This window comes from Phoxinus phoxinus (genome assembly GCF_949152265.1).
Source record: "Phoxinus phoxinus genome assembly, chromosome: 16".
In the NCBI taxonomy this organism is placed as follows: Eukaryota; Metazoa; Chordata; class Actinopteri; order Cypriniformes; family Leuciscidae; genus Phoxinus; species Phoxinus phoxinus.
The window spans coordinates 8,216,237-8,240,081 of NC_136891.1; the positions used below are offsets into that span (position 1 = coordinate 8,216,237).

The window sequence follows — 23,845 nt, forward strand, 5'->3', positions numbered from 1 at the left end:
TCCTTCCTGGGTTTTGCTGAAAATAAATCGTTGCTTATTAGTCAAACAAAACAAATGTGCAGATGAAGTCATATTAAACGTAGCAAACTTCACAAATAAAAGTGCCACAAAAACACTTGAATTCACATTATTTGCATGCTTTTCTAACACCTCCAATCCAGTTTGACTAAGCACTATCTACACAAATGAAGTTATTGTCTTTCTTTTGAGCGCAAACCTTCTACGGTACAATAAACACCCTTGATTTTTTTTTGTTCAAACTAAATTATTTGGTTTTACATTCTTAGTCAATCCACGTTTATCCCAGAACATCTCACCTTTCTAAGTCTAAATATACTCCTCTAATCCACTGATAACACAATCAATCAGATTTGTTAATACCAGTTACGTCGGTCCAAGTCTTCTGGTATTACAGGTATCTAAATATAACTCAAGTCGACTGGAATGAAATGGAAGAACTTTTTCGAACACTAACACAGGAGAGAGCCTGAGCTCAGGGGCTGAGGATTAACTTCTGATAATGACGTATGGGCTTTGCTAATCTCTATCTGTGTATGGAGACACAGCATGTTCAGATCCCAGAACGCAGCTGTGACTTTATTATGATGCATGAAGGTCTCGAGCAGCTGCTAGCACTGGGCCACACCAACCTTTCACATCTTTTGGGATGGTGTGTTTTTTTTTTTCTTGGCCCCAAATCCTAATGGTTAAATTCATATGAGGTCATATTTGCCTTTTTTTACATGCATCACAATTTCTCCAAACGTTCCATGTTTTAACTATGAGATAGACATGGAGACCACTCTATTTTCCCAGAACGTTATTCCTCAGTCTGGGTCTCAGAACTGGAACTGGTTTATTTGACAGTGCCCAATGCTCATTTTCTCTTTAAATAAGCAGAAGTGATGAGTTGTCTCCATGCAGTTAAAATAGCTCTGATGAGATTGAATTCTCCATCACGGGCCCAGACAAATAAACATACGACTGCCAGATCTTCCTTTTTCATTTCGATGCAAATGCAACAAGTGCATTCGGTTTCCATTGGCGTCAAAGGGGACCAAGTATAGCTGACAGAAACTTGGCCGAACTGGATGTTTAGTGAGGTGATGACAGAGGTGAAATCTATTTTCAGATTATCGTTGATAATAAATTCTGTTTTTATATTTTTCTCGCTGACATCCGATTATTATTTTTTGCAACATTTGGTAACAATAGCCTTATTCATTGGAACATGAGCAGAACACATTTATGTAGTATGTATTTTGTAAAAAAAATAATATGTAAATTGTTGCATTCGGCTCAGTGTGACAAATTATGCAAGAAAGGATTTTCCTCTTTGGTCAAGAGGAAAATTAAAAAAACATGTGCCCAGAGTATGGAGCCCCAACTCGGCTTGGTTCCAGAGATATACCAGCTTGAAGTTGGAACTTTGACCAGGTGTATCCAAAAAAATAGGCTCCTTTCTTATTTGATATTTTAGTTTTTCAGTTGATTAGTCCAGTGTCTCTACTATGGTTTCCACATGACATCACGGCTCGTTTGCATAGATAAACAAGATAAACTTGTCTCAACTTTGTTTCATTGCTGGACATGCATCTCATTGCATTCTCTTTTACATTTATTTAAATCTGTTTCTGCTATGAGCGCTCCTTTACAGTGCAAGATTTAGCAGTTTTATTAGGATTGAAAGGCTGATGCTCCTGATTGGCAGAGACGCGTTGCTGGCCGTCTCATGCTCGACTGGTGCTGTATGGCTGCCATGTTCAGCGGTCACGCCGAAGAGCTCGGATCCGAGCCACCATGACTCATGCTCAGGCGTCACTGCACCACATTAGTCCTTTAGTGTCACTGTCCGGCCCCCAAGTGGTTAATGCTGTTCACACCGCTTCAGAGACACAGGGAGAGTGCATTTGAGAATGAACGCATGCATGGCGGTGTTTGTGAGTGTGTGGCCTGGTAAACCCTACATTATGGGGACAAAATGTCCCCACAAAGATGGCAATATCTGAAATCCTTGTTGGGACATGTTTTGTCCCCATGAGGAAAACAGCTTTTAAATCATACTGTGATGTTTTTTCAAAATGTAGAAAGTGTTCTGTGATGGGTATGGTTTAGGGGTAGGGTTAGTCTAAGGGGATAGAATATAAACTTTGTACAGTAAAAAAAATCATTATGTCTATGTAAATTGCTCATAAAACATGAAAAGTGTGTGTGTGTGTGTGTGTGTGTTGGTTGTGCAGCTGTTGTGTTTTACATGAAGATAGGGAACTACATGAAGATGGGCTATTTGTGTAAATAGGCGTTTTCCTGGCATTAACAAAAGTGCGTGTGTGTGATTGTGTGTTGTTGTACGTACCGAGCAATGTGTAACAGTATTGCAAACGCCCTGTTGGGGGGGAAAGCACTTTAGCACACAGATTCACTTCGGTCACACAACACACCTGCACCATGAATTTAAGCCTCCTGTGCATCACCGAGCCGAACTGACCACACCAACCCCAGATTTGTTTATGGGCGTTTCTTCAACTATGGACACATTCGGCCCTGTGAACTTTTAGAAAATAAACTCTCGTAAAACACATTTGTAGCACTCTCAGTTGTTTATTTAATTTGTCCACTAACAATGTCCAACTGTGTTTATACATGCATTACAGGAGATTTTTTTGTCGTTTTCTGAAAGGTCATGAACATTTCACCATGTTCATGTTCATTTTACAATGATGAGACAATTATATTTCCATTAAAATTGGGAAAAAATTATAGCTAAGCTAAGGCTATTTTAAATTATATATACTATTTTCACACTTGTGCATATAATTATAGGTTAAATTATGCATGTATATAGGTGTTTGGGGTCAATAAGAGTAATGTTTTTAAAAGAAGTCTCTTATGCTCACCAAGCTGCATTTACTGTATCTAAAATATAGTAAAAACAGTAATATTGTGAAATATATTTAAAATAACTGTTTTCTATTTGAATATATTTTTAAATGTGATTTTAACATTTATTCAGTCTTTAGTGTCACCCGATCCTTCAGAAATCATAATAAAATTATGTTGATTTGCTGCTCAAGAAACATTTCTTATCATTATCAATGTTGAAAACAGTTGTGCAACTTAACGTTTTTGTGATATATTTTTTCAGGATTGTTTTATGAATAGAAAGTTCATAAATTAAGTTTTGTAACGTTATACATGTATTTAATCACACTTTTGATCAATTTAATGCATCCTAGCTAAATAAAAATTATTATTATATATATATATATATTTATTTTATTTTATTATATATAGTCTGTCAAGCTCAAGAACATGGGTCTTAGGCTCTCTCAATTTCAACAGGTTTTCTTAAGTTGAACGCATCTGTCTGCTTTTTTGGGAATCTGCTCTCAACCTGATTTTATCTCTATATAATCCCAGCCATAAATTGTTCGTTGGGTCAACTGAAATCCAATATGAAATGTACTAAATCCCATCGAAATTGTCCCTAATCTCTTTGAAATTGGCCTTGATCCCATGGAGACAGGTCTATCAGGCATGACATTCGTTTAAGCAGAAGGTACCCACAGCAACTCCCCCCTCCTCTGCTGGCACCCTGATGTCACCAAGGTAACCGCCTGGCTGACGGGCCAAACGAGGCAGGGCTTTGACCTTGAGCATGTGTTTGGAGCAAAGATTAAGGTCATGTCATGAGAATGAGAATATTACTAGCAGAGATGATGACCAAGGTTCAACACTGCATCGGTCATGGTGTATTAGACAGCTCTATATGACAAGACTGAGGTTATGACTCTTGAATCTTGAGTCATCTTGTAGAATATTATACGTCTTATGTTTGCGTATATACATTTCAACTACCGTAATTACCCTACTGTATCTGGCATGATACACCATATATGCAGTACGCTGTTTCTATTTATATTGCACTAAGTTGGACACCCATATCTTGCTAAAACTGTTTAGACTTGTGCTTAAATATTTTAAATGTCTTGAGCAGCATCTGATGCATCTTATAGCATACGGCATTTTAGTTATTTGGCCCTATATTAGACTAGCTGTCAGGTTTTGAACTTGCATGTTTTTTGCCTCAACATGCTATGATTTGGGGTCAGTAGGATTTAGTTTGAAAGAAATGTATACTTATAAGCTATATTCAGCTATATATTAAGGATGCAAAGGGATAGTTCCCCCAAAAAAGAAAATTCTGTCTTTAATTACTCACTATCATGTCGTTCAAAACCTGTAAGATCTTTTTGATGAAATCTGAGAGCTTTCTGTCCCTCCATTGACAGCTACGCAACTACCACTTTGACGCTTTAAAAAGTTCATGAAGAGATCGTAAAACTAATCCATATGAAAAATTCATATAATTTCAGTGGTTGAAAATTTTGTGAAGAGTCACGATCACTTTATATAGGCTAATGAACATATATTGAATTTAGGCTTTTATTCACAAATAAACATTAATTAACTCACACATCAGTTGTGGTAAACAGAAGCTCAAGCATGTTCACTTGACGTTCACTAGTTCACTTGCGAGCACCAATGAGATTCATTCTCGTGTTACACAGCACGTTTGAGTTTCAGCAAGAACCAATGAGGTTCTTTCTCGTGGTACGCAGCACGTTTGAGCTTCTGCAAGAACCAATGAGGTTCATTCTCATGTTACGCAGCACGTTTGAGCTTCAGCAAGAGCCAATGAGGTTCGTTCATTCTCGTGTTACGCAGAACGTTTGAGCTTCAGCAAGAACCAATGAGGTTCGTTCTCGTGTTACGCAGCACGTTTGAGTTTCAGCAAGAACCAATGAGGTTCATTCTCGTGTTACGCAGCACGTTTGAGCTTCAGCAAGAACCAATGAGGTTCGTTCTCGTGTTACGCAGCACGTTTGAGCTTCAGCAAGAACCAATGAGGTTCGTTCTCGTGTTACGCAGCACGTTTGAGCTTCAGCAAGAACCAATGAGGTTCGTTCTCGTGTTACACAGCGCATTTGAGCTTCAGCAAGAACCAATGAGGTTCGTTCTCGTGTTACACAGCACGTTTGAGTTTCAGCAAGAACCAATGAGGTTCGTTCTCGTGTTACACAGCGCATTTGAGCTTCAGCAAGAACCAATGAGGTTCATTCATTCTCGTGTTACGCAGCACGTTTGAGCTTCAGCAAGAACCAATGAGGTTCGTTCTCGTGTTACACAGCGCATTTGAGCTTCAGCAAGAACCAATGAGGTTCATTCTCGTGTTACACAGCACGTTTGAGCTTCTGCAAGAACCAATGAGATTCACTCTCATGTTACGCAGCACGTTTGAGCTTCAGCAAGAACCAATGAGGTTCGTTCTCGTGTTACACAGCGCATTTGAGCTTCAGCAAGAACCAATGAGGTTCATTCTCGTGTTACGCGGCACGTTTGAGCTTCTGCAAGAACCAATGAGATTCACTCTCGTGTTACGCAGCACGTTTGAGCTTCAGCAAGAACCAATGAGGTTCGTTCTTGTGTTACACAGCACATTTGAGCTTCAGCAAGAACCAATGAGGTTCGTTCTCGTGTTACACAGCGCATTTGAGCTTCAGCAAGAACCAATGAGGTTCATTCTCGTGGTACGCAGCACGTTTGAGCTTCAGCAAGAACCAATGAGGTTCGTTCTCGTGTTACACAGCGCATTTGAGCTTCAGCAAGAACCAATGAGGTTCATTCTCGTGTTACGCAGCACGTTTGAGCTTCAGCAAGAACCAATGAGGTTCATTCTCGTGTTACACAGCACATTTGAGTTTCAGCAAGAACCAATGAGGTTCATTCATTCTCGTGTTACGCAGCACGTTTGAGCTTCAGCAAGAACCAATGAGGTTCGTTCTTGTGTTACACAGCACGTTTGAGTTTCAGCAAGAACCAATGAGGTTCATTCTCGTGTTACACAGCACGTTTGAGTTTCAGCAAGAACCAATGAGGTTCATTCTCGTGTTACGCAGCACGTTTGAGCTTCAGCAAGAACCAATGAGGTTCGTTCTTGTGTTACACAGCACGTTTGAGTTTCAGCAAGAACCAATGAGGTTCGTTCTTGTGTTACACAGCACGTTTGAGTTTCAGCAAGAACCAATGAGGTTCATTCTCGTGTTACGCAGCACGTTTCAGCTTCAGCAAGAACCAATGAGGTTCGTTCTCGTGTTACACAGCACGTTTGAGCTTCAGCAAGAACCAATGAGGTTCATTCTCGTGTTACACAGCACGTTTGAGTTTCAGCAAGAACCAATGAGGTTCATTCATTCTCGTGTTACACAGCACATTTGAGCTTCAGCAAGAACCAATGAGGTTCGTTCTTGTGTTACACAGCACGTTTGAGTTTCAGCAAGAACCAATGAGGTTCATTCTCGTGTTACACAGCACGTTTGAGTTTCAGCAAGAACCAATGAGGTTCATTCTCGTGTTACGCAGCACGTTTGAGCTTCAGCAAGAACCAATGAGGTTCGTTCTCGTGTTACACAGCACGTTTGAGCTTCAGCAAGAACCAATGAGGTTCATTCTCGTGTTACACAGCACGTTTGAGTTTCAGCAAGAACCAATGAGGTTCATTCATTCTCGTGTTACGCAGCACGTTTGAGCTTCAGCAAGAACCAATGAGGTTCGTTCTTGTGTTACACAGCACGTTTGAGTTTCAGCAAGAACCAATGAGGTTCATTCATTCTCGTGTTACGCAGCGCATTTGAGCTTCAGCAAGAACCAATGAGGTTCATTCTCGTGTTACGCAGCACGTTTGAGCTTCAGCAAGAACCAATGAGGTTCATTCTCGTGTTACACAGCACATTTGAGTTTCAGCAAGAACCAATGAGGTTCATTCATTCTCGTGTTACGCAGCACGTTTGAGCTTCAGCAAGAACCAATGAGGTTCGTTCTTGTGTTACACAGCACGTTTGAGTTTCAGCAAGAACCAATGAGGTTCATTCTCATGTTACGCAGCACGTTTGAGCTTCATTTGAGCTTCGTTTCTCGCGCATCAAGCAGGTTCGGTTTAGCTTCTGTTTATGTTCGCTGATCAATGTTGATAAAAAAAACCTAAATTAAATCTGTTCTTCATATAAAGCGATCAATCTGAAAGATATCTGAAAGATAAGTCTTTAATCTGTTATTATTGTTCCCACAGGTAAGATACTGAAGTCCAAGTTTTATGGCCACCATCCCACATAAATAGCTCTAGTGATGTAGCCTATATGAGCATCATAGCTCGATGTGTTGGAGTTTTGTGGCAACTGCTAGGCCACGGCTCCGAGCAAAGTAGCAATTTATTAGGGTCTTTAATTCACGGTTCAGTATAGCTGATTCAAGATGAAAAGGATTTTGTAGAGTGTTCATCAAAGGGGAAATTCATTCTGCTTTTAAACTGTGCTGAATGTGAGAGAATGTAACATTGTCTACTTGAATGAAATTATGTGTCCATATATTCCATGAATATCGTGTGCGCGCTACAGTGTGAAAGGCTTTCTCTCTCGCTCTCTCTCTCACTTTCTTCTTCGTCTATTGTGTGTCTGACGTCAATACTAGCCTTTCATCAGCAGTGACATTAATCAGCTCGCTGCTGTCCTCTCTTCTTCCTTTCCTCGTGCCCCTTTCATTCTCATTGTGTGTTTATCTCCAAACTGCTTCACTGCTCTCTTTCATTCCGAACACTCTTGTCTCTTTGTTTCCCATTTATTCTTCTTTTCTTTGAATATGTTTGGAATGGAATACTAGCATACTGTATAAAATGTGTTTGAATGAACTATTTTGTAGTGTTCAAATGTTTACGTCTGCAGTTTTAATAAGAAAGTATTATTTTCCGTCACAAAAATATATTTTATTTTACATACTGTATACACTAGCGTACAAAAGTTATGATTTTTTTTTTCTGTTTTGAAAGAAGTCTCTTATGCTTACCAAGGCTGCATTTATTTGATCAAAAATACAGTAATATTGTGAAATGTTATTGCAAAATTAAAATCACTTTTTTTCTATTTTAATATATTTTAAAATGTAATTAATTCCTGTGATGGCAAAGCCAGATTTTCAGCATCATTACTCTAGTCTTCAGTGTCATATGAAAACAATACTATTTTCAGGATTTATCTGATGAATAGAAAGTATGTAGTACTGTATGTATAGATTTTTTTATATTAATTTATTTAAATAGATTTTGTAACATTATAAATGTCTTTGCTGTCACTTTTGGTTACTTAATGCATCTCTGCATTAAACAAAATATTTAAAAAGTAGTGTACATTCATTTGACAAACAATATTTAACCTATTTTCACAACATATTATGGTTATAAGTCTCAAATGCCTTTCTTTTTTTTTTTTTTTTTATAAATCTTAATCTTTTCTTTTAATTCCTGAATGTGAAATAGTGTGCAGTATGGTACACACACACACACACACACACACACACACACACATATATATATATTTTGAATGCTATATTATTCCATGTTTGTGTTGGTTGTACACTGCACATATTGACCAAATCTGAGTATTCCAAGCATACGTAAAGTACTGCATACTACCGAAATAATGATAGTACACTAGTAAACCATTGCAAACATATCCCTCACACATACTCTCAGTATAAAAACCTCTTTCTTACACCTCAACATTCCCCCGGAAGGTCAGTGTAAGTCGGATCATCATTCCAGACAGGCCTTTCACACGCACTCTTCATCTCCCTTCATCTTCATCTATAGCTGCAGATCACTGGTGGTTCAAGATTTGAACACACACACAGGAGTCTGCTGTGAAGTATATTCAGGTGGTTTCAGTTTGAGCTAATAATCTCCTCTCTCCGGCCGCTCCCTGCAGACGCACGAACACTATCTGCTTCATCAAATTAAACATGTCCAGAGAGGAAATAAAGGACATCTGGCCACCTGATTCTCCTTTAGGTATATTTATGATAACAGTGCTCACAAATGAAGTGTGAATGTGTGAGTGCAGTGCACACCTGTTAACACCATCAATACATAGTATAATCATCAGGTTTTACACAAATTATTATTTTATTTAGTATGATTGATTGAGAATGTCCCTAAGGGCATCTTGTGCTTCAGTTCTACAAAAATTATATGTATTCACTAACAATATGCAAAATACATAATTCTAGTCTCTTTATTGACTTCTGTGTTTGAAACATAAAATTGCAAGTTGTTTGCAGATGGACATTTTTGTCCATCTGAGCAATAGTAAAAATAGTATAACTGCAGTAAAAAAAAAAAAAAAAAGTCTTAAAAGAAGTATATTGAAAAATAATTTAGCAAAAAAGCAAAATAGAGAACATTTATTTAAATACAGATCAGATTTTTCATGTACCGCTCAATTATTCCTTTACAACAAATAAAGAAATATCAGTCTGTGGTGTACCTTTTAATTTTTCATTTTTGGTGTACCTTTTCATTTTTAATTTTCATTGTGGTGTCTGATTTTGGACATGGATGTATGTAAATTAATTTTGGAGAGCAGTTCCTAATTTAAAGTCGCCATGAAAGTTGTGATAGTCTTTTCTTCCCTATTTTGACATATATCCAATGAAACGGCTTCTCGAAAATATTGGGCGGGACTTGATTTTTTTTTCTATCAGGAATTGATTAGATTGTTGCTGTGATCTCATGAATTTTGAAAAAGAAAAAGATGTGTATAGACAAATCATTTATAATAAATACTGCATTATAAAAAAAAAAAGATTTATAAAATAAGAACCATAACTGACAGTGTTTTTGCGTCACTTTGACAGCGAATAACTTTACATCTGAGGCGTCCAAAGACTCCATTTGTCCATTATTTATTTCTAAAGAAACTCGACAATGTATAAAAGGCTCCATTACCTTGTACCTTATGTTATGGCCCCGTAGAAGCCGTTTTTGTAAAAATAGGCTAAAGATTGCGTCATAACTCACGCGACTCTCTGTCGCACTGTAGAGAAATTACCGTATAGACCGGCGTAGAAGCTCGCAGGCAATCGGGGGAACGTGGAGGCATTAAGTCCGATAAAGTGAAGGGAGTAGCCCACAGAGAGTGATAAAGTTGCTCCTACTGCTAGCTCATGGACAGCTAATACTCACACTCTCCGTCTCTGCGAGATTCGGAAGGGAATGATTCAGATTTCTCTCCGCACAGCTACTAGAAGACTGGCAGCTGTCAGACACGTTGCTCACGTGTTCAAGCTCAGTTTGAGCCTGCGCAGTTCGCCTGGCGATCAGGAAGTGAGTGCTTCAAATGGGCTTCACTTTTCTCCGTTGAAGTCTATGGGGTCGCTGTGTCCATCTTATATACTGTCTATGGTTTCTCCCAAGGTTTTTTTCTTCTTTCATTCTGTCTCCTGGTGGAGTTTGGGTTCCTTGTCGCATCTGCCTTGCTTAGTTGGGGACACTTAATATTCAACAATATTATTGATCTGACTGATGCTGTTGTAAGAGAACTGAACTGAGCTGTACGATGACATAATTTTTTGCTGAGCTGCTTTATAGATGAAAAGTAATTTAATAATTCATGATTTTCACAACAAAACTGAATCAGCACTGAACTGACTTAAAGGAGAACTCCAGCGCAAAATGAACCTTTGGTCTAATTACACATTGTTACCTAGTCAACAGTTATCTGAGATTTGTTTTCATGATTATCGAATGTAAATAGTTTTATCTCTAAAAACAGTTTAGCCTATAACGCTAGTATAACGCTAGTATATTGGGCATAGAGTAATGACAAATACAAATCGCTTGTTAATACCACTAACAAGGCTCAAAATAGCCCCACACTAACACGGTAGCATAATGAGGGTCCCTACCTTCAAACCGAAGCATTGAGAACTTTGACAGTGTCCAGACAGTTTAATAAGAAGATATTTTATACATAGTCAACTTCACGTATATAAGCAGAAGCCATTTTTGAAAAACAGACTCGATCAGTCAATCAACGAAACGCCGATCCAAATGCGCTGGACCATATGAGATTCTACACAGTTCAGCGCATTTTGATCGGCGCTTCGTTGATCGACTGATCGAGTCTGTTTTTCAAAGATGGCTTCTGCTTGTATACGTGAAGTTGACTGTATGTATAAAATATCTTCTTATTAAACTGTCTGGACACTGTCAAAGTTCTCAATGCTTCGGTTTGAAGGTAGGGACCCTCATTATGCTACCGTGTTAGTGTGGGGCTATTTTGAGCCTTGTTAGTGGTATTAACAAGCGATTTGTATTTGTCATTACTCTATGCCCAATATACTAGCGTTATACTAGCGTTATAGGCTAAACTGTTTTTAGAGATAAAACTATTTACATTCGATAATCATGAAAACAAATCTCAGATAACGGTTGACTAGGTAACAATGTGTAATTAGACCAAAGGTTCATTTTGCGCTGGAGTTCTCCTTTAAAGGAACACTCCACTTTTTTTGTAAATAGGCTCTTTTACCGTTTTCGAATCCATTCACCCGATATCTGGGTCTAGCGGTAGCACTTTTAGCATAGCTTAGCATAGATCATTGAATCTGATTAGACCGTTAGCATCTCTCTCAAAAAAATTATAATAATCAAGGAACTGTGCTGCCGTACCAGCAGGCGCAATGTTATTACAAACTTAGTGCCAGTCACGTTGGAAGTGCCGGTCACGTTGGAAGTTACTGAGCTGGGGACTATTTTCAGGCGCTGCGTAATATCACTGTGCCTGCTGCACCCATGGTACTACGGCAGCACAGTTCCTTGATTATTATGCAGGAATGAGAGTATTCCTAGTCATATTGGCATAGAAAATCTCAACTTTTCATTTTCTGTTGGTCTTAGTACACGATGTAACTACAGAGGAGTCAAGTTTTAAATAGGAAAAATATCTAAACTCTTTGGTCATTTTTTTGAGAGAGATGCTAACGGTCTAATCAGATTCAATTATCTATGCTAAGCTATGCTAAAAGTGCTATCACCAGACCCGGAGATCGGCTGAATGGATTCGAAAACGGTAAAACTCAACTGTTTAAGGGGAGTTGGAAAATGAGCCTATTTCCAAAAAAAAGTGGCGTGTTCCTTTAAGCTGAACAACAGCCGAAATGCATAATTGTCCTGTTATCACTGTAAAGCTGCTTTGAAGCGATCCGTATTGTATAAAGCTCTATATAAATAAAGTCAAATACTTGACTTGACTAATATTGATGATATTTGAGACCTTTGATTCTGAGAAAACAGTGACATCTTTTCTGTGTGTCTGTGGCGAAGCGGTGAACTCTGATTAAGTATTCAGCACCTGTATTTTGTGCTCTGCATGCAGAGCATTCCTGCATAATGGATGTATTCAGACACTGTTCCTGTGACTCTTACCCTCCTGATGTTTGTGACCTGTGCTAATGGTCGTACCCACTTATGCTAGCTCACACACACAAACCTACACTTTTATACTGCATAAAGAATACACTATGAAGATGAACTCTGTATTACCTGTATGTATTTTTCCACCAAATCTGGGCATGTCATTTTCTACACCGCTATGAATAAAGGCTGTTTGTAGATTTATATAGATTCACTCTTATGTGCACCAAGGCTGCATTTATTTGATCAAAAGAACAGTGAAACAGTATTATTGTGAAATATATTAAACAGCAAACAGTTTTTTTTTTTTTTAATAATATTTAAAAATGTACTTTATTCCTGTGATAGCAAAGCTGCATTTTAAGCATCATTACTCCAGTCTTCAGTGTCACATGATCCTTCTGAAATCAATCTGATATGCTGATTTGGTACTCAATAAACTTTTTTTTATTATTATATATATTGTATTATATTGAAACCAGTTGTGCTGCTTTATTATTTTTTTAATAAATATTTTTTATTTATACATTTTAATATCATTAATATCATTCACACATCATTAAGACTATTATTATTGTCATGAGCATCAATCGGTCTGAGATTACTGTACCTTTCATGAATAAAAGTGGAGTATTTTATGTATCATTCAAACACTTGATACAGAGTAATGCTATATGGGTTTTAATAGTGATGATGAATAGTGGTAATGTCAACATGGTAATGATTTCTGTATGAGTGACAGGAATAATACACTGATTGTAGCGTGTGAAATATTGTAAATGTTGACCTGGTATAATGCAGTGTTGCAGTTGTTAATATGTAACCGACTCGGTTGAGATTTGTTTGCAAAATGGTAAGAAATATGCAGTGTGTTGTCTATTGTTATTTGGGTTTATGAACAGGGGTGGGAGTCAATAAGCTTGTCTACTTCCCACTCCTTTTCGAGCTGTAATGTAAATTATTTTGTATTTCTTTTTTCTCTTTCTTTTATAATGTATATATGTATTTCTGTTTTTTTTTTCTGTAGCTCGAAATAAAATATTCAAAAAAAATAAAAAATAGAAAGTTCAAAAGAACAGCATTTATTTGAAATATAAATCTTACATATACATGTTTTGCTGTCAGTTTTGATCAATTGAATGCATCCTTGCTTATTAAAAGTATTAATAAGCTTTTTTTGTGACAATCTGACTTTCAGGGGTTTTTTACACAGCGTGTATTTGCATCTGTGCGCTGACTCTGTGTATGTGGATTTATTGGCGACTGTGTTCAGCGCTGTGCTGGAGGGAACTGGGGATTACAGCATTTCCATAACAAAGCCCAGATAGATTGGTTTAGAGTCCACAAAAATATTGCCAGAGAGAGAGAGAGAGAGAGAGAGAGAGATGGATAACTAAGGGATGACTGCATCACTGTCAGACAGACTGCATGTTTATTATGTCACATGGTCTCCTGCCCTGTCTGAGATCACCTGGTGCTCCAGCATGAGCTAATTTTAATGTGACAATAGAGCAGGAAGAACACGATTTCTATCATGATTTATTCTGGAGCGAATGGAAGAGTGACTACCGGTCAATATGAGCACCCTGTTTACTCAGCAAATGATTAGTTCACGTGTAAGTGAGCAAAGTACTGATGTTCTGAATGACAAACTGTAGATTCAGTTGTGCTTGACACCATATCCTTCAAAGACATCTTGTCCATAGTACTAATAAGAGTTTGTAGTGCTAACTATCTGCCAACATTGTGGCTTAGCAACACATTTAGCCACATTTCATTTTTTTAACATAACGCTGTTATTGTAATCTAAAACTGAATATTTACAAAACTAAATTTTACTGAAATAAAGCTCAAGTCATCTTCATTTCTATAGCGCTTTTAACAATGTAGATTGTTTCAAAGCTGCTTTACAGAGATAAACGTACAGTATAATTTAAGGTAACAGATTGTTTTGGGATCAAAGCTAAAAAGCAAACTTTATTTGATTGTTATTAATAAATACTATAAATATATATGAATAAAACAATTTTTTAAATACTTTTAATGCAAGAAGGTTAAAAAACGCACTGACTGGCCCAATTTAACCCTGGCCCCTCACCATATTTGCATATTGAAAAATATATATATATTCTTATATCACAAATTTGTGTGCGTGCTGATCCCACACTATCTGCTGCTTCCTTTTGAACTTCTACATCCTGCTTGGCATAAAATGAATGTCACGATGTTTACAATTCTTGTAAAGTGCATGGACTCTGTTTTTAACCTTTCAAATTGAATCAATAGCTTCCTCTAATTCAGAACATTTAGTTCGGCCAAATATTATTTTTAGTTTTTACACTGGTCTCCCTCCAACAAGGTCACAAGGAACATCGGCACTCTTCTGTAACATTTTATAACGTCTTTCATTAATAACATTGCGTTTTGGTTAGTCATCATTAGTCCATGTAGATTTAAATGTCATGAAACTTAATATTATGTATATGAACTTTTGACCTGTAAGTATAATGTTTGTTGACTTGTTAATGAAGGTTCATTCTTTCTTTCCACCACAGGACAGGTAGAGATGATGAGGAAGGGCACACATTCTTAGGGCACCTCAGACTTGTTGCTTTTAGATAACTTTACGTGTGCAGAATTAATCAGTTTTTCCCAATGAGGGATCAAAGTGCAAATTATATGACCCTTTTAGTGAGTAAAGACCATCTGCAACCCCTGAATTGTCAAGAAACTATCACCTGACCTAGCTCAAGAACAAATACATAAAAAAAATCATGGTGCAGACTGACCAAAGCCTTTCCAGACTGGAAGAAACATATCACAACCGACAGCAAACTGTGCCCACTAGCCATACCACCATTTCCATGACATGCTTGGATAAAATGTTGGGGAAAGATTAGCATATAGAAAAGTTTTACAAGTCACAATCTCCTCAGAGAGCTTTAACCTGAAGTCCAAGGTTGTTTGAAGGATGTCTAGAGTGAATGCTCTGTCCCACTTGGTATAATATAAATAGTTGTCTTGAAAGAATATAGTGGTGTAGGCGTTTGGAATCCAATTAAATTCATTTCAATAAGGCTCGACTGTGACAACTCACTTTTTCAGTGGCCTGGGTTCTGGAAGTATTTTTTTCCCATTTATTTTCTCCACAGACCTTCTATTTTTCACATAGCCATTCCAAAATTGATTTTTGAACCAAACCATTTGGCTCTCATATCAATCACAACATTACAACCTTTGCCACTTTGAAAACCAAAAGACAATGGTGCGTATACTTGGCGTCTTTTGCAAATGATGTAATCAAATGATCAGTCCAATGATTGAAATTAAAGCCACTAACTATAAAGCAATCGATTATAAGTATAGAATAGCATATATTTGAGGTTTATTGCTAAATATTCAAGCACAAACTGATAAAAATGCTTGGCATTAGCCTGGTTTCCATTAAAGATTTGTGCAAAACTTTTGCATCATTTTCTGAATGTCGATAAAAACTAATGTGAAATGACGGTGTTTCCATTAACCGATGTTGTGCGACTAAAACATAATTTTTCCTCTTGCGATAAGTCATTCCAAAAATCATGGCAACGAATGTTGGCAGGTTTACGTACAGTATATCACAGCCACCGCACTGGCCATTATTTTTAATCGAAGGAGACGTAGCCGTGTTATCCAAGCATTAATGGCAAGGAAAGCCACGTATGAGGTGTTTCTGGGTGTTTCTCCCTCCCTCTGCTTTGAGGTCTTGATAAATTGTGGCATTTTTTATTAGAATCGAGTATTCCCGTAATTCCTTCGTCTTTTATGAGTTCATTAAATAACTCTGTCTCTCTTCTGTCCAAACATACCATGCCATCTTTAATGATCAACTTTTACGTATGCCATGTGAACTGTAAAAGTGAAAATGTTTCCTTTGCAGTTCCTTGTTTCCATAGGCCTATTCCTTTTTCGAATCGCCTGAAAAACCAACTCAAGCGAGCGCAAAAGCTTTTTTTTTTTGTGCAATATATGGGAGTTTTTGCACAATTGACGTGTTTCCAATTAGTTCAATTCGCAATTTCAATTTGCGCAATTTGAAGGGTAATGGAAACGCGTCTATTGTAGTGCATGGCATAGTATTCAATCCATCTAACAGTGTGTGTGTTTGTGTGTGTGTGTGTGTGTTACTGATGGTGTTGTCAGGGCTGTCCTCTCCTCTTAATTAAAAAAGTCTCATGGCATCTCAGGAAGTATTACTCTGTTCTAGCCTTGTCATCCTCAAGGACCCTCATCCCATTTGCACAGTCACTATCAGCTATCCCAATTGGCGTATATACCAGGAGCCTCATATCCATCCATTATTGTCAAGACTGCTTAGATTAGCAGCTTCCATCTGGGGGTTTCTGCACCAGGTGTTATGTAGTGAGGCCATTTTCCCTCTCAAGGTTGCCTTGGTGCCAGAGTCATTTAAGCTGTTCATTTATTGACTCGCTCCGATAAAACCAGTGCTTCCATCGAGAAGGGACAACGTAACATACTCGCACAGGTCCATTCTATCAGTGCCCTCGGAGTGCTGGAAAAGTAAACACGATCTTCTGGGGACTCAGTACAGACAATATGATGACTCAACTGTCTGGAGTCTTTTAGCATGCTTCATTTAGGACGGGCACTGACCTTTCCGATTGTATCTCGCATGCATCTGTTTTTGTCCTCATTCTATCTATGTTTTTTTCCATTCTGACCCTGTTTTATAGGCCATTCCTTTATTACCTGGATTCTAATTCTGATTGGCCAGTTGTGACATTTTGAAGTCAAATTTGTTTGTATAATGTATAAATGTCATAGGCATTTTGTCGCAAACCTTTTTTCCTGCCGGTGCGACAAAATTTAGTCAGAGATCGCACTGGTGCCACCACCACCACCACCACCACGTTGGCTAACTGATAAAAGCTGCCATTTTTGAATATGAGAAACATCAAACAACAAACGAAACATACGTGTAACAAAACCATGCAACTCGTTTGAGCTGCGCAGCACACCCAGTTTATCAGCTCGGACCAATATACTGCGCAGCACGATCTCAGAACAGCTACTCGCTGGTCAATCTCGATCACGCGACAACGTTACTACACAGCGCTGTGGGGGATCCAGTGAGAAAACCTTTTGAATTCTTAACATCGCTGCAGAAGCTTTCAAATTCAGTGCCGAATTCTCTGTTGTAAACCATAGATATCAGATCAAACAGCGCTGACGTAAACCAGAAAAAAACATTGTGCCATGAACACATTTAAAAAAAAAAAATTGGCTGATACGATAACCAATAATTCTTTATATTTGAAAGTCGATAACCGATGTATGTACCGATATCGTGCGTCCCTAATGCTTTTCAATTCACAAATCCCCAACATTCACCATGGATTTAATGTACAGTAGTAACAGGGTTACTGTATTTCAGGGTTCGTACAACCTTTTGTGAGTGAAATTTTTCAAGCACTTTTCAAGGATTTTCAAGTGCTTGACACTTTTTCCAACACTTCAAAGCTCTAAATATAATAATAATAATAATAATACATTTTATTTGTAATGCGCTTTTCTTATACTCAAAGCGCTACAACAAGTACAGTACAAAAATAATTTTAAAAAAAATACAATAATATACATATATATATATACATATGCACATATACACACACATATACATATATATACATACATACATACACATATACAATAAAAAAGAATGCAACACAGGTAGAATACAATATCCAGTGTCACCAATTAAGACACAAACACCATCTTAGAAAAGATGGGTTTTTAACTGTTTCTTAAAACTTTGTAATGTAATGTAAATATTATACAGTTTAAATGTTATTTTTAATGTGATGACCAAAAACATCTATCAAAGATTGTCCCGATCTGTAAAACCAAAAGTTTCAAGATGTAGGAAAACTAACTCGTGGCAAACGCTTTTATTTAAAAATAAGACATGAAATTACTACTATAACCAGTAGATGGCGGCAGAGTAGCACTTATTTGGCTTATTAGCCATTTCCACTTGCTAATATAGCTTTTTTCACATATTTTACTTTTAAATTTATATTTAGGAAATCAAAAGAAATGTGCAACTTTAACCAGTGTAACATCCCTCCTCATCCGCGTTATCCTCCACTAGAAACCATATCAACACAGTGAATCTCATGAAACAATGAGGAAGTAGTTGCAGCGTCTAGCATGCCTCTCTGTTGTCGATCGCCATGGACCACAATTATTCGTTATTGTTTGCAGCAGGTTCTGTTGCCAAAGATAACTCCAATAAACGTAAATGTACGGGTGAATCAAATGACCCAAGAAGAGTTTTGGACAAGGGGAGAAATAAAACGATGATCAATATCGATGTGCCATTTCCTGCAGGTCTGGTGATCAAGTCTATGGCAGAGTAATTACATACAGTGTTATACATACTAAGTCAGCCTTTTTGCTAAATGCTGTGGGTACGTTCAAATGTATGATTGTTTTGAACACGTAAAAATGTGCTGTGATACCCCACCATTTAATTCGACAAATAAAGTGTCATGAATGAGTAATTTAGCATTAAACATTACGTTACTTGCGGCTAATTCATTCGATTTTTATAACCGTTATGATTTTATTTCATTCTATTTCATTACCTCATTCATGAACATGATTTGTGAGTCCTGTCGGAATAATTTCCAGCGGCAGTGGAGGTGAAGACAACAACTCCCATAATGCAATGCTCCGTCACAGCATCATCAAGCTACGCCTTATTACGTTATTGTTTTAAATGTTATTGTTTTAAATGTACGACCTCTAGTGGCGAAAATTACACACTGTGCCTTTAAATCCATTACAATATTCATGGTGTTACTTTATTGTCCTTAAACCTATTACAAAATTATTGTGAATATTCAATATTTTCAGCCTTGAGTAACTGAGGACATTTACTGTAGCTGGTCGTTGTCGCACATTAACTGATTATTCGCTAAATGACTATTCGGAAGGGTTTTGTAAAAAAAATTAGTTTACTAGATAAATATCAATACAGTATGACATCAGGCTTCAGAAACAAAAATAGCCACCTAAATTTAGACTCCCCTATGAATGCCTTTTTGTTGCATGCTGAATGATGTCACAAATGAGTGAGATATTAATAATACACCTGTCTTGCTGAGATACACAGATCTCATCTTTCTCTCTCTCTCTCTCTCTCTCTCTCTCGCTTACTATCCTTGTTGTTAGACCTCTCTTTTTTCCGTCCGCTCACTATAGTGCCTATGATGTGACTCAATATAAATCTGCAGTGCTGAGTCACTCTCCTGTCTTCCTTTGCCCTATCAGACAGATGAAGGAATAAACTGACAAAAATAAGAGGTGGAAAGACATTGAAAGAGAAAATATGTTATTGCATTTCACACTTTAACCACATAAAGTGTTTTTGAACCCAAGAAAGAGACAATATGAAAGGGGAAAGACTTGGCGTATGAATTAAAAACAGCTCTGTGCAAGAGCAAGCGAGCATTCATAAAGAGAGGCAGTGATGTCACTGCATGGAGTGAGAGAGAGGAGAGGTGGGGGCTCACACTCCGCTTGCCGCCTACTAAACACACACGCACACACACACACATACACACTATTTGAGAGTTACAGCAGGCTGTTCAGAGCAGGAAAGCAACACATCCAAGCACTCAGACGTGCTGCTCACATATACTCTGTCTGGGGCCGGTCATCCCTTCACTCTGAGTGAGCCCAGCATGCCCTCCAGGAGCGTGGACTGTAATATCTCCACCCTCATCGCCTGCGCGGTGGACGTGGAGGTGTTCACCAATCGGGAGGTCAAGGTAGGGCAGGAACTTCCATCCTTGTATACAGCGAAGAGTTGGCGTAACTGATTTAGAGAGACGTTAAGACTGTGTCACATTGACATCCTTCATTCTGAAAGTACAAATAAAAAGGGTTATAATGTTTAGACATTGTGCGTATGTAATTATAACAGACTTGAGTGCATCATTATAAATATCTATAGAAAAAGACACCTTTTTTTTGCACTAAAAGGCTCATCGATTGAAATGAAGTGCTTTTATTCGTCTTTCAAGTGATTGTGTTTGTAAATGTGCCTCTTCAAATGATTTTCTGTCTAATTGTTTTGCACTCATTGGTAGATTGTCTGAGAAAAGGTTTGCTTTGAGTCATGCACTCTCTTTTCATTCACACCGCACACCTCTCATTTAAAAAAATACACTTCACCTCAGTGGATCACACTCTTGGCCGACTGACCATCATTCTTTGAAGTCTGTAACATGTTCATCTTTCACATCACAGACTGTCAGACCTAAGGTCACTATTGATTCCACATCCTTCAATTGGATGGGTGTTTACAATGCTTCATTGCACCCTTTGGAATCAGTGGAATCTATTTCAATTGAACTATATTATACTGTACTTGGCAATTTAGTAAATATTAGAGCTCGGCAAGCAGGGTCAGATCTGATGGGGACACATCTCTTTGTCCTGACAACATGTGATGACAATTTGAATGTAGTGTATCCTCACCGTGCATGGAAGGAATGTCAGTAGCGAAGGATTTTTCTTTTAAGACTATCAGTGCTCCTGAGCACTATGTATCCAGAAATATATTGGAATTTGTTTGTCTAACATCATGGAAGCATCTAAGGAAAAATAAAGGGACATTATTTCCGGGTATACCGACAATGCAATTATCTCTTTTTTTATCACACTGAAAAAACTGGCCTAGCAATGATTTTCATACTTTTGGTCCCTAAGAGCCACTGGTGTTACATTAAACTATGACTTGGTGTCGCTCACAAACAATATTTTGTTAAGCGATATTGAATAGTAGAGGAAGATTCTGGAATGGACTCTTTTGTCTCTGTACTACAGTATTTAACGCTGTCTGACAAACACCGTTAAAAACATATGAATATTGTTTAACTTCCTCCTATTCCCTGTGACAAGCGGGAGTCAGACACTTCTGCAGCACTTTTGGTAACACTAGTTTGGGGACCAGTTCTCACTATTAACTAGTTGCATATTAGCTTGCATATTATATTTATAATACTTATAATGCACATATTAATGCCTTATTCTGCATGACCATATTCTACATCCCTTATTCCTACCCCATACCTAAACTTAACCACTACAACAGCTACCTTACTAACTATTAATAAGCAGTAAATCAGGAGTTTATTCAGGCCGAAGTCTTAGTTAATAGTGAAAATGTGTTTCCCAAACTAAAGTGTGTTTGTATTTCTGCTTTTCCATAAGTGTCACCTACTGTCAGAGAATGTAATCACATTTTATTCAGCCTGTCTGCCATATTTTCTGCATTGGTATGAACAGACAATCACATGTGAAAATCGGATCACATTTATGTGCTGAACATTGGTGTGAACATGCCTTTAGGTTGTCCTGTTATTGGTAAATATTATTTTTTCCCCACCCATGAGGCACCCATGAAAAAAGTGTTTTGTAGGCTAAAAAGAAAAAAATGCCAAATTTTGATGTAAACAACATTAGGGTTTCTATTTTTATTTATTTTTTTGAAGAAATGATACACTGCTCTTGCCATACAACAACCATTCACAGTCCACAAAAAGAAAAGAAAAATGTCCATAAGATTTGTGCACTAAATTGCAAGTCTTCAGAAGCTATATGATGGCTTTGTGTGAGAAACAAACCGAAAATGTGACTTGCTAACCCTCAAACCCACATCCAAATTTAGATTGAATTATTACTTTGAGTATTGTGTATTACATAAAGCTACAGTATCATGGTTTCAGAAGACTTACCGAAGACTTACTCACTGACTTCGTCACCCAAAAATGAAAATTAACCCATAATTTACCCTCACCCTCAAGCCATCCTGTGTTTGTGACTTCCTTTTTTCAGCCAAACACAATCTAAGTTATAATAAGTAATATCTTTGCTCTTCCAAATTTTATAATGGGATCGAGTAGCGCCTGCTAGAGAAGCCCAAAAAAAGCACATCCATCCATCAAAAAAGTAATCGGAACTGCTCAGGGGTTAATAAAGGCCTTCTGAAGCGAGGCGATGCTTTTTTGTCCGAAAAATATCCATATTTATATAACTTTAGAAACTAGAATCACTGGCCTTTCATTTTTGAGTGAACTAACCCTTAAACAAAGAAGTTTTCATGTTGTCAAGAATATAGACTGATATCCCAATATTTTCCAGTCTCAAATAATACCTCTTTATCTTTTCTATACGTATCCCTGCAAGCCATTATAAGATAACGTAGTGTTTCTGACCCCCTGTGTCTGTCTCTTCCTGCCTCATGAGTTTCTCGCGACATGTTTCACAGTGCCTGCGCTGTGACTGGGCTGAGTTTCAGCTGGGCCGTAATGCTGAGTAATAGCAGGAAGAGCAGTGGGTCTTTGGGCTTTCCACATTTATTTGCTCCTTGCTGGGAACACGGCAAGTCAGGAGGTCACTTTTGTTTTCTCTTGGTGCCATGGTGGTGACCTGCTTCCTCTAATAACATCAAGAACATCTCAGGCACTGCAGCACGACTCCATTTCCTGTCATATCAGGTCACCAAATAAGCATCCAAATATTAGATTTTTATTATTTTATTATTGGATTTTTTCCCCTTTGTTCTCAGCCTTTGTACGCTGCGAGGGACGCATTTGATAGTCCTTCTGATTGTGATAAAAGACTCTCAAGATTATGTTTTCATCCCTTTTTGTATGACGTCACAATTAAAAGACCTCATCATCTTGTTTCGAAATGAAATTCTCTTTTCCATGCACTGATTAGAGATTGCCAGATCAAGCAAACACAAATGTTGTGTAAAATATGCATTATAAGGCCAGCAAACAAGTATTATATGTTTGTTTACATCTCTGTATTATACTAGATCCAAGTATTCGTGTAAAATTTAGGCTTGCGGGCTTGCCTAATGGAAGCATTGTGCTTTTTTATAGTGGTAAATTCAAAGAGTTATATTTAACCGAGGTCAAAGTTGAGGAAAATGAGCTTGAGAGGATCTGGCCTGAATCTGTATAAGATGAATAGTCTCTCTCCATGCAAAGGAAAACTCACCTTTTTCTCCTCCCCCTTCTGAGGTTAATTCATCTCCCAGCAAGGAGAGGATCTGGTCTTGATTAAAAGCAGGGGACTGTTAAACTTGACATTCATTTCAGGATTAATGTTAAGGTTAGGCTCAGTTTGCGTTTTCCCCTCTTCCACCCCCTATTAAGACCGTTTTCAAGCCCCAACGTGAACAGTAAACACACAGTTTGGCCAAGGATCAGCTAATTTCTTAAATGCCCACATGCCTACCACACTATCCTTAAAGACGAGTGGAAAAGCATAGAACCTCTGTTTTTTTCTCCTTGATGTAAGGCCAATCATTCCATTCTAATGGAGTCTCCAGCCATATCTGCTGTTTACATTTTTGTATTGTCATCTGACACAGTTTGTACTCGCTTTGGTTCGTCTTGGCTGGAAAGCAACTATGTGAAGTTAAGTGAGGTGTCACTGGGCTAATGTGTGTTATTTTTA

At 37.7% G+C, this 23,845-nt stretch overlaps 1 protein-coding gene across 2 annotated transcripts in view; it reads left to right on the forward strand.

Moving 5' to 3' along the window:
* Positions 1-23,845, forward strand: part of rcan2 (regulator of calcineurin 2) — a 70,856-nt gene that overhangs the window by 27,753 nt on the left and 19,258 nt on the right. Inside the window, exon 1 of one of the 2 annotated variants that reach the window (XM_079583522.1) lies at positions 19,926-20,139. The exons of the other annotated variant lie outside the window; for it this stretch is intronic. Within the exon in view, the coding sequence (XP_079439648.1) occupies positions 20,053-20,139 (87 nt within the window). The 5' untranslated portion in view covers positions 19,926-20,052. Of the gene's footprint in view, positions 1-19,925; positions 20,140-23,845 lie in introns of those variants that run through there. 2 annotated transcript variants of the gene reach the window in all.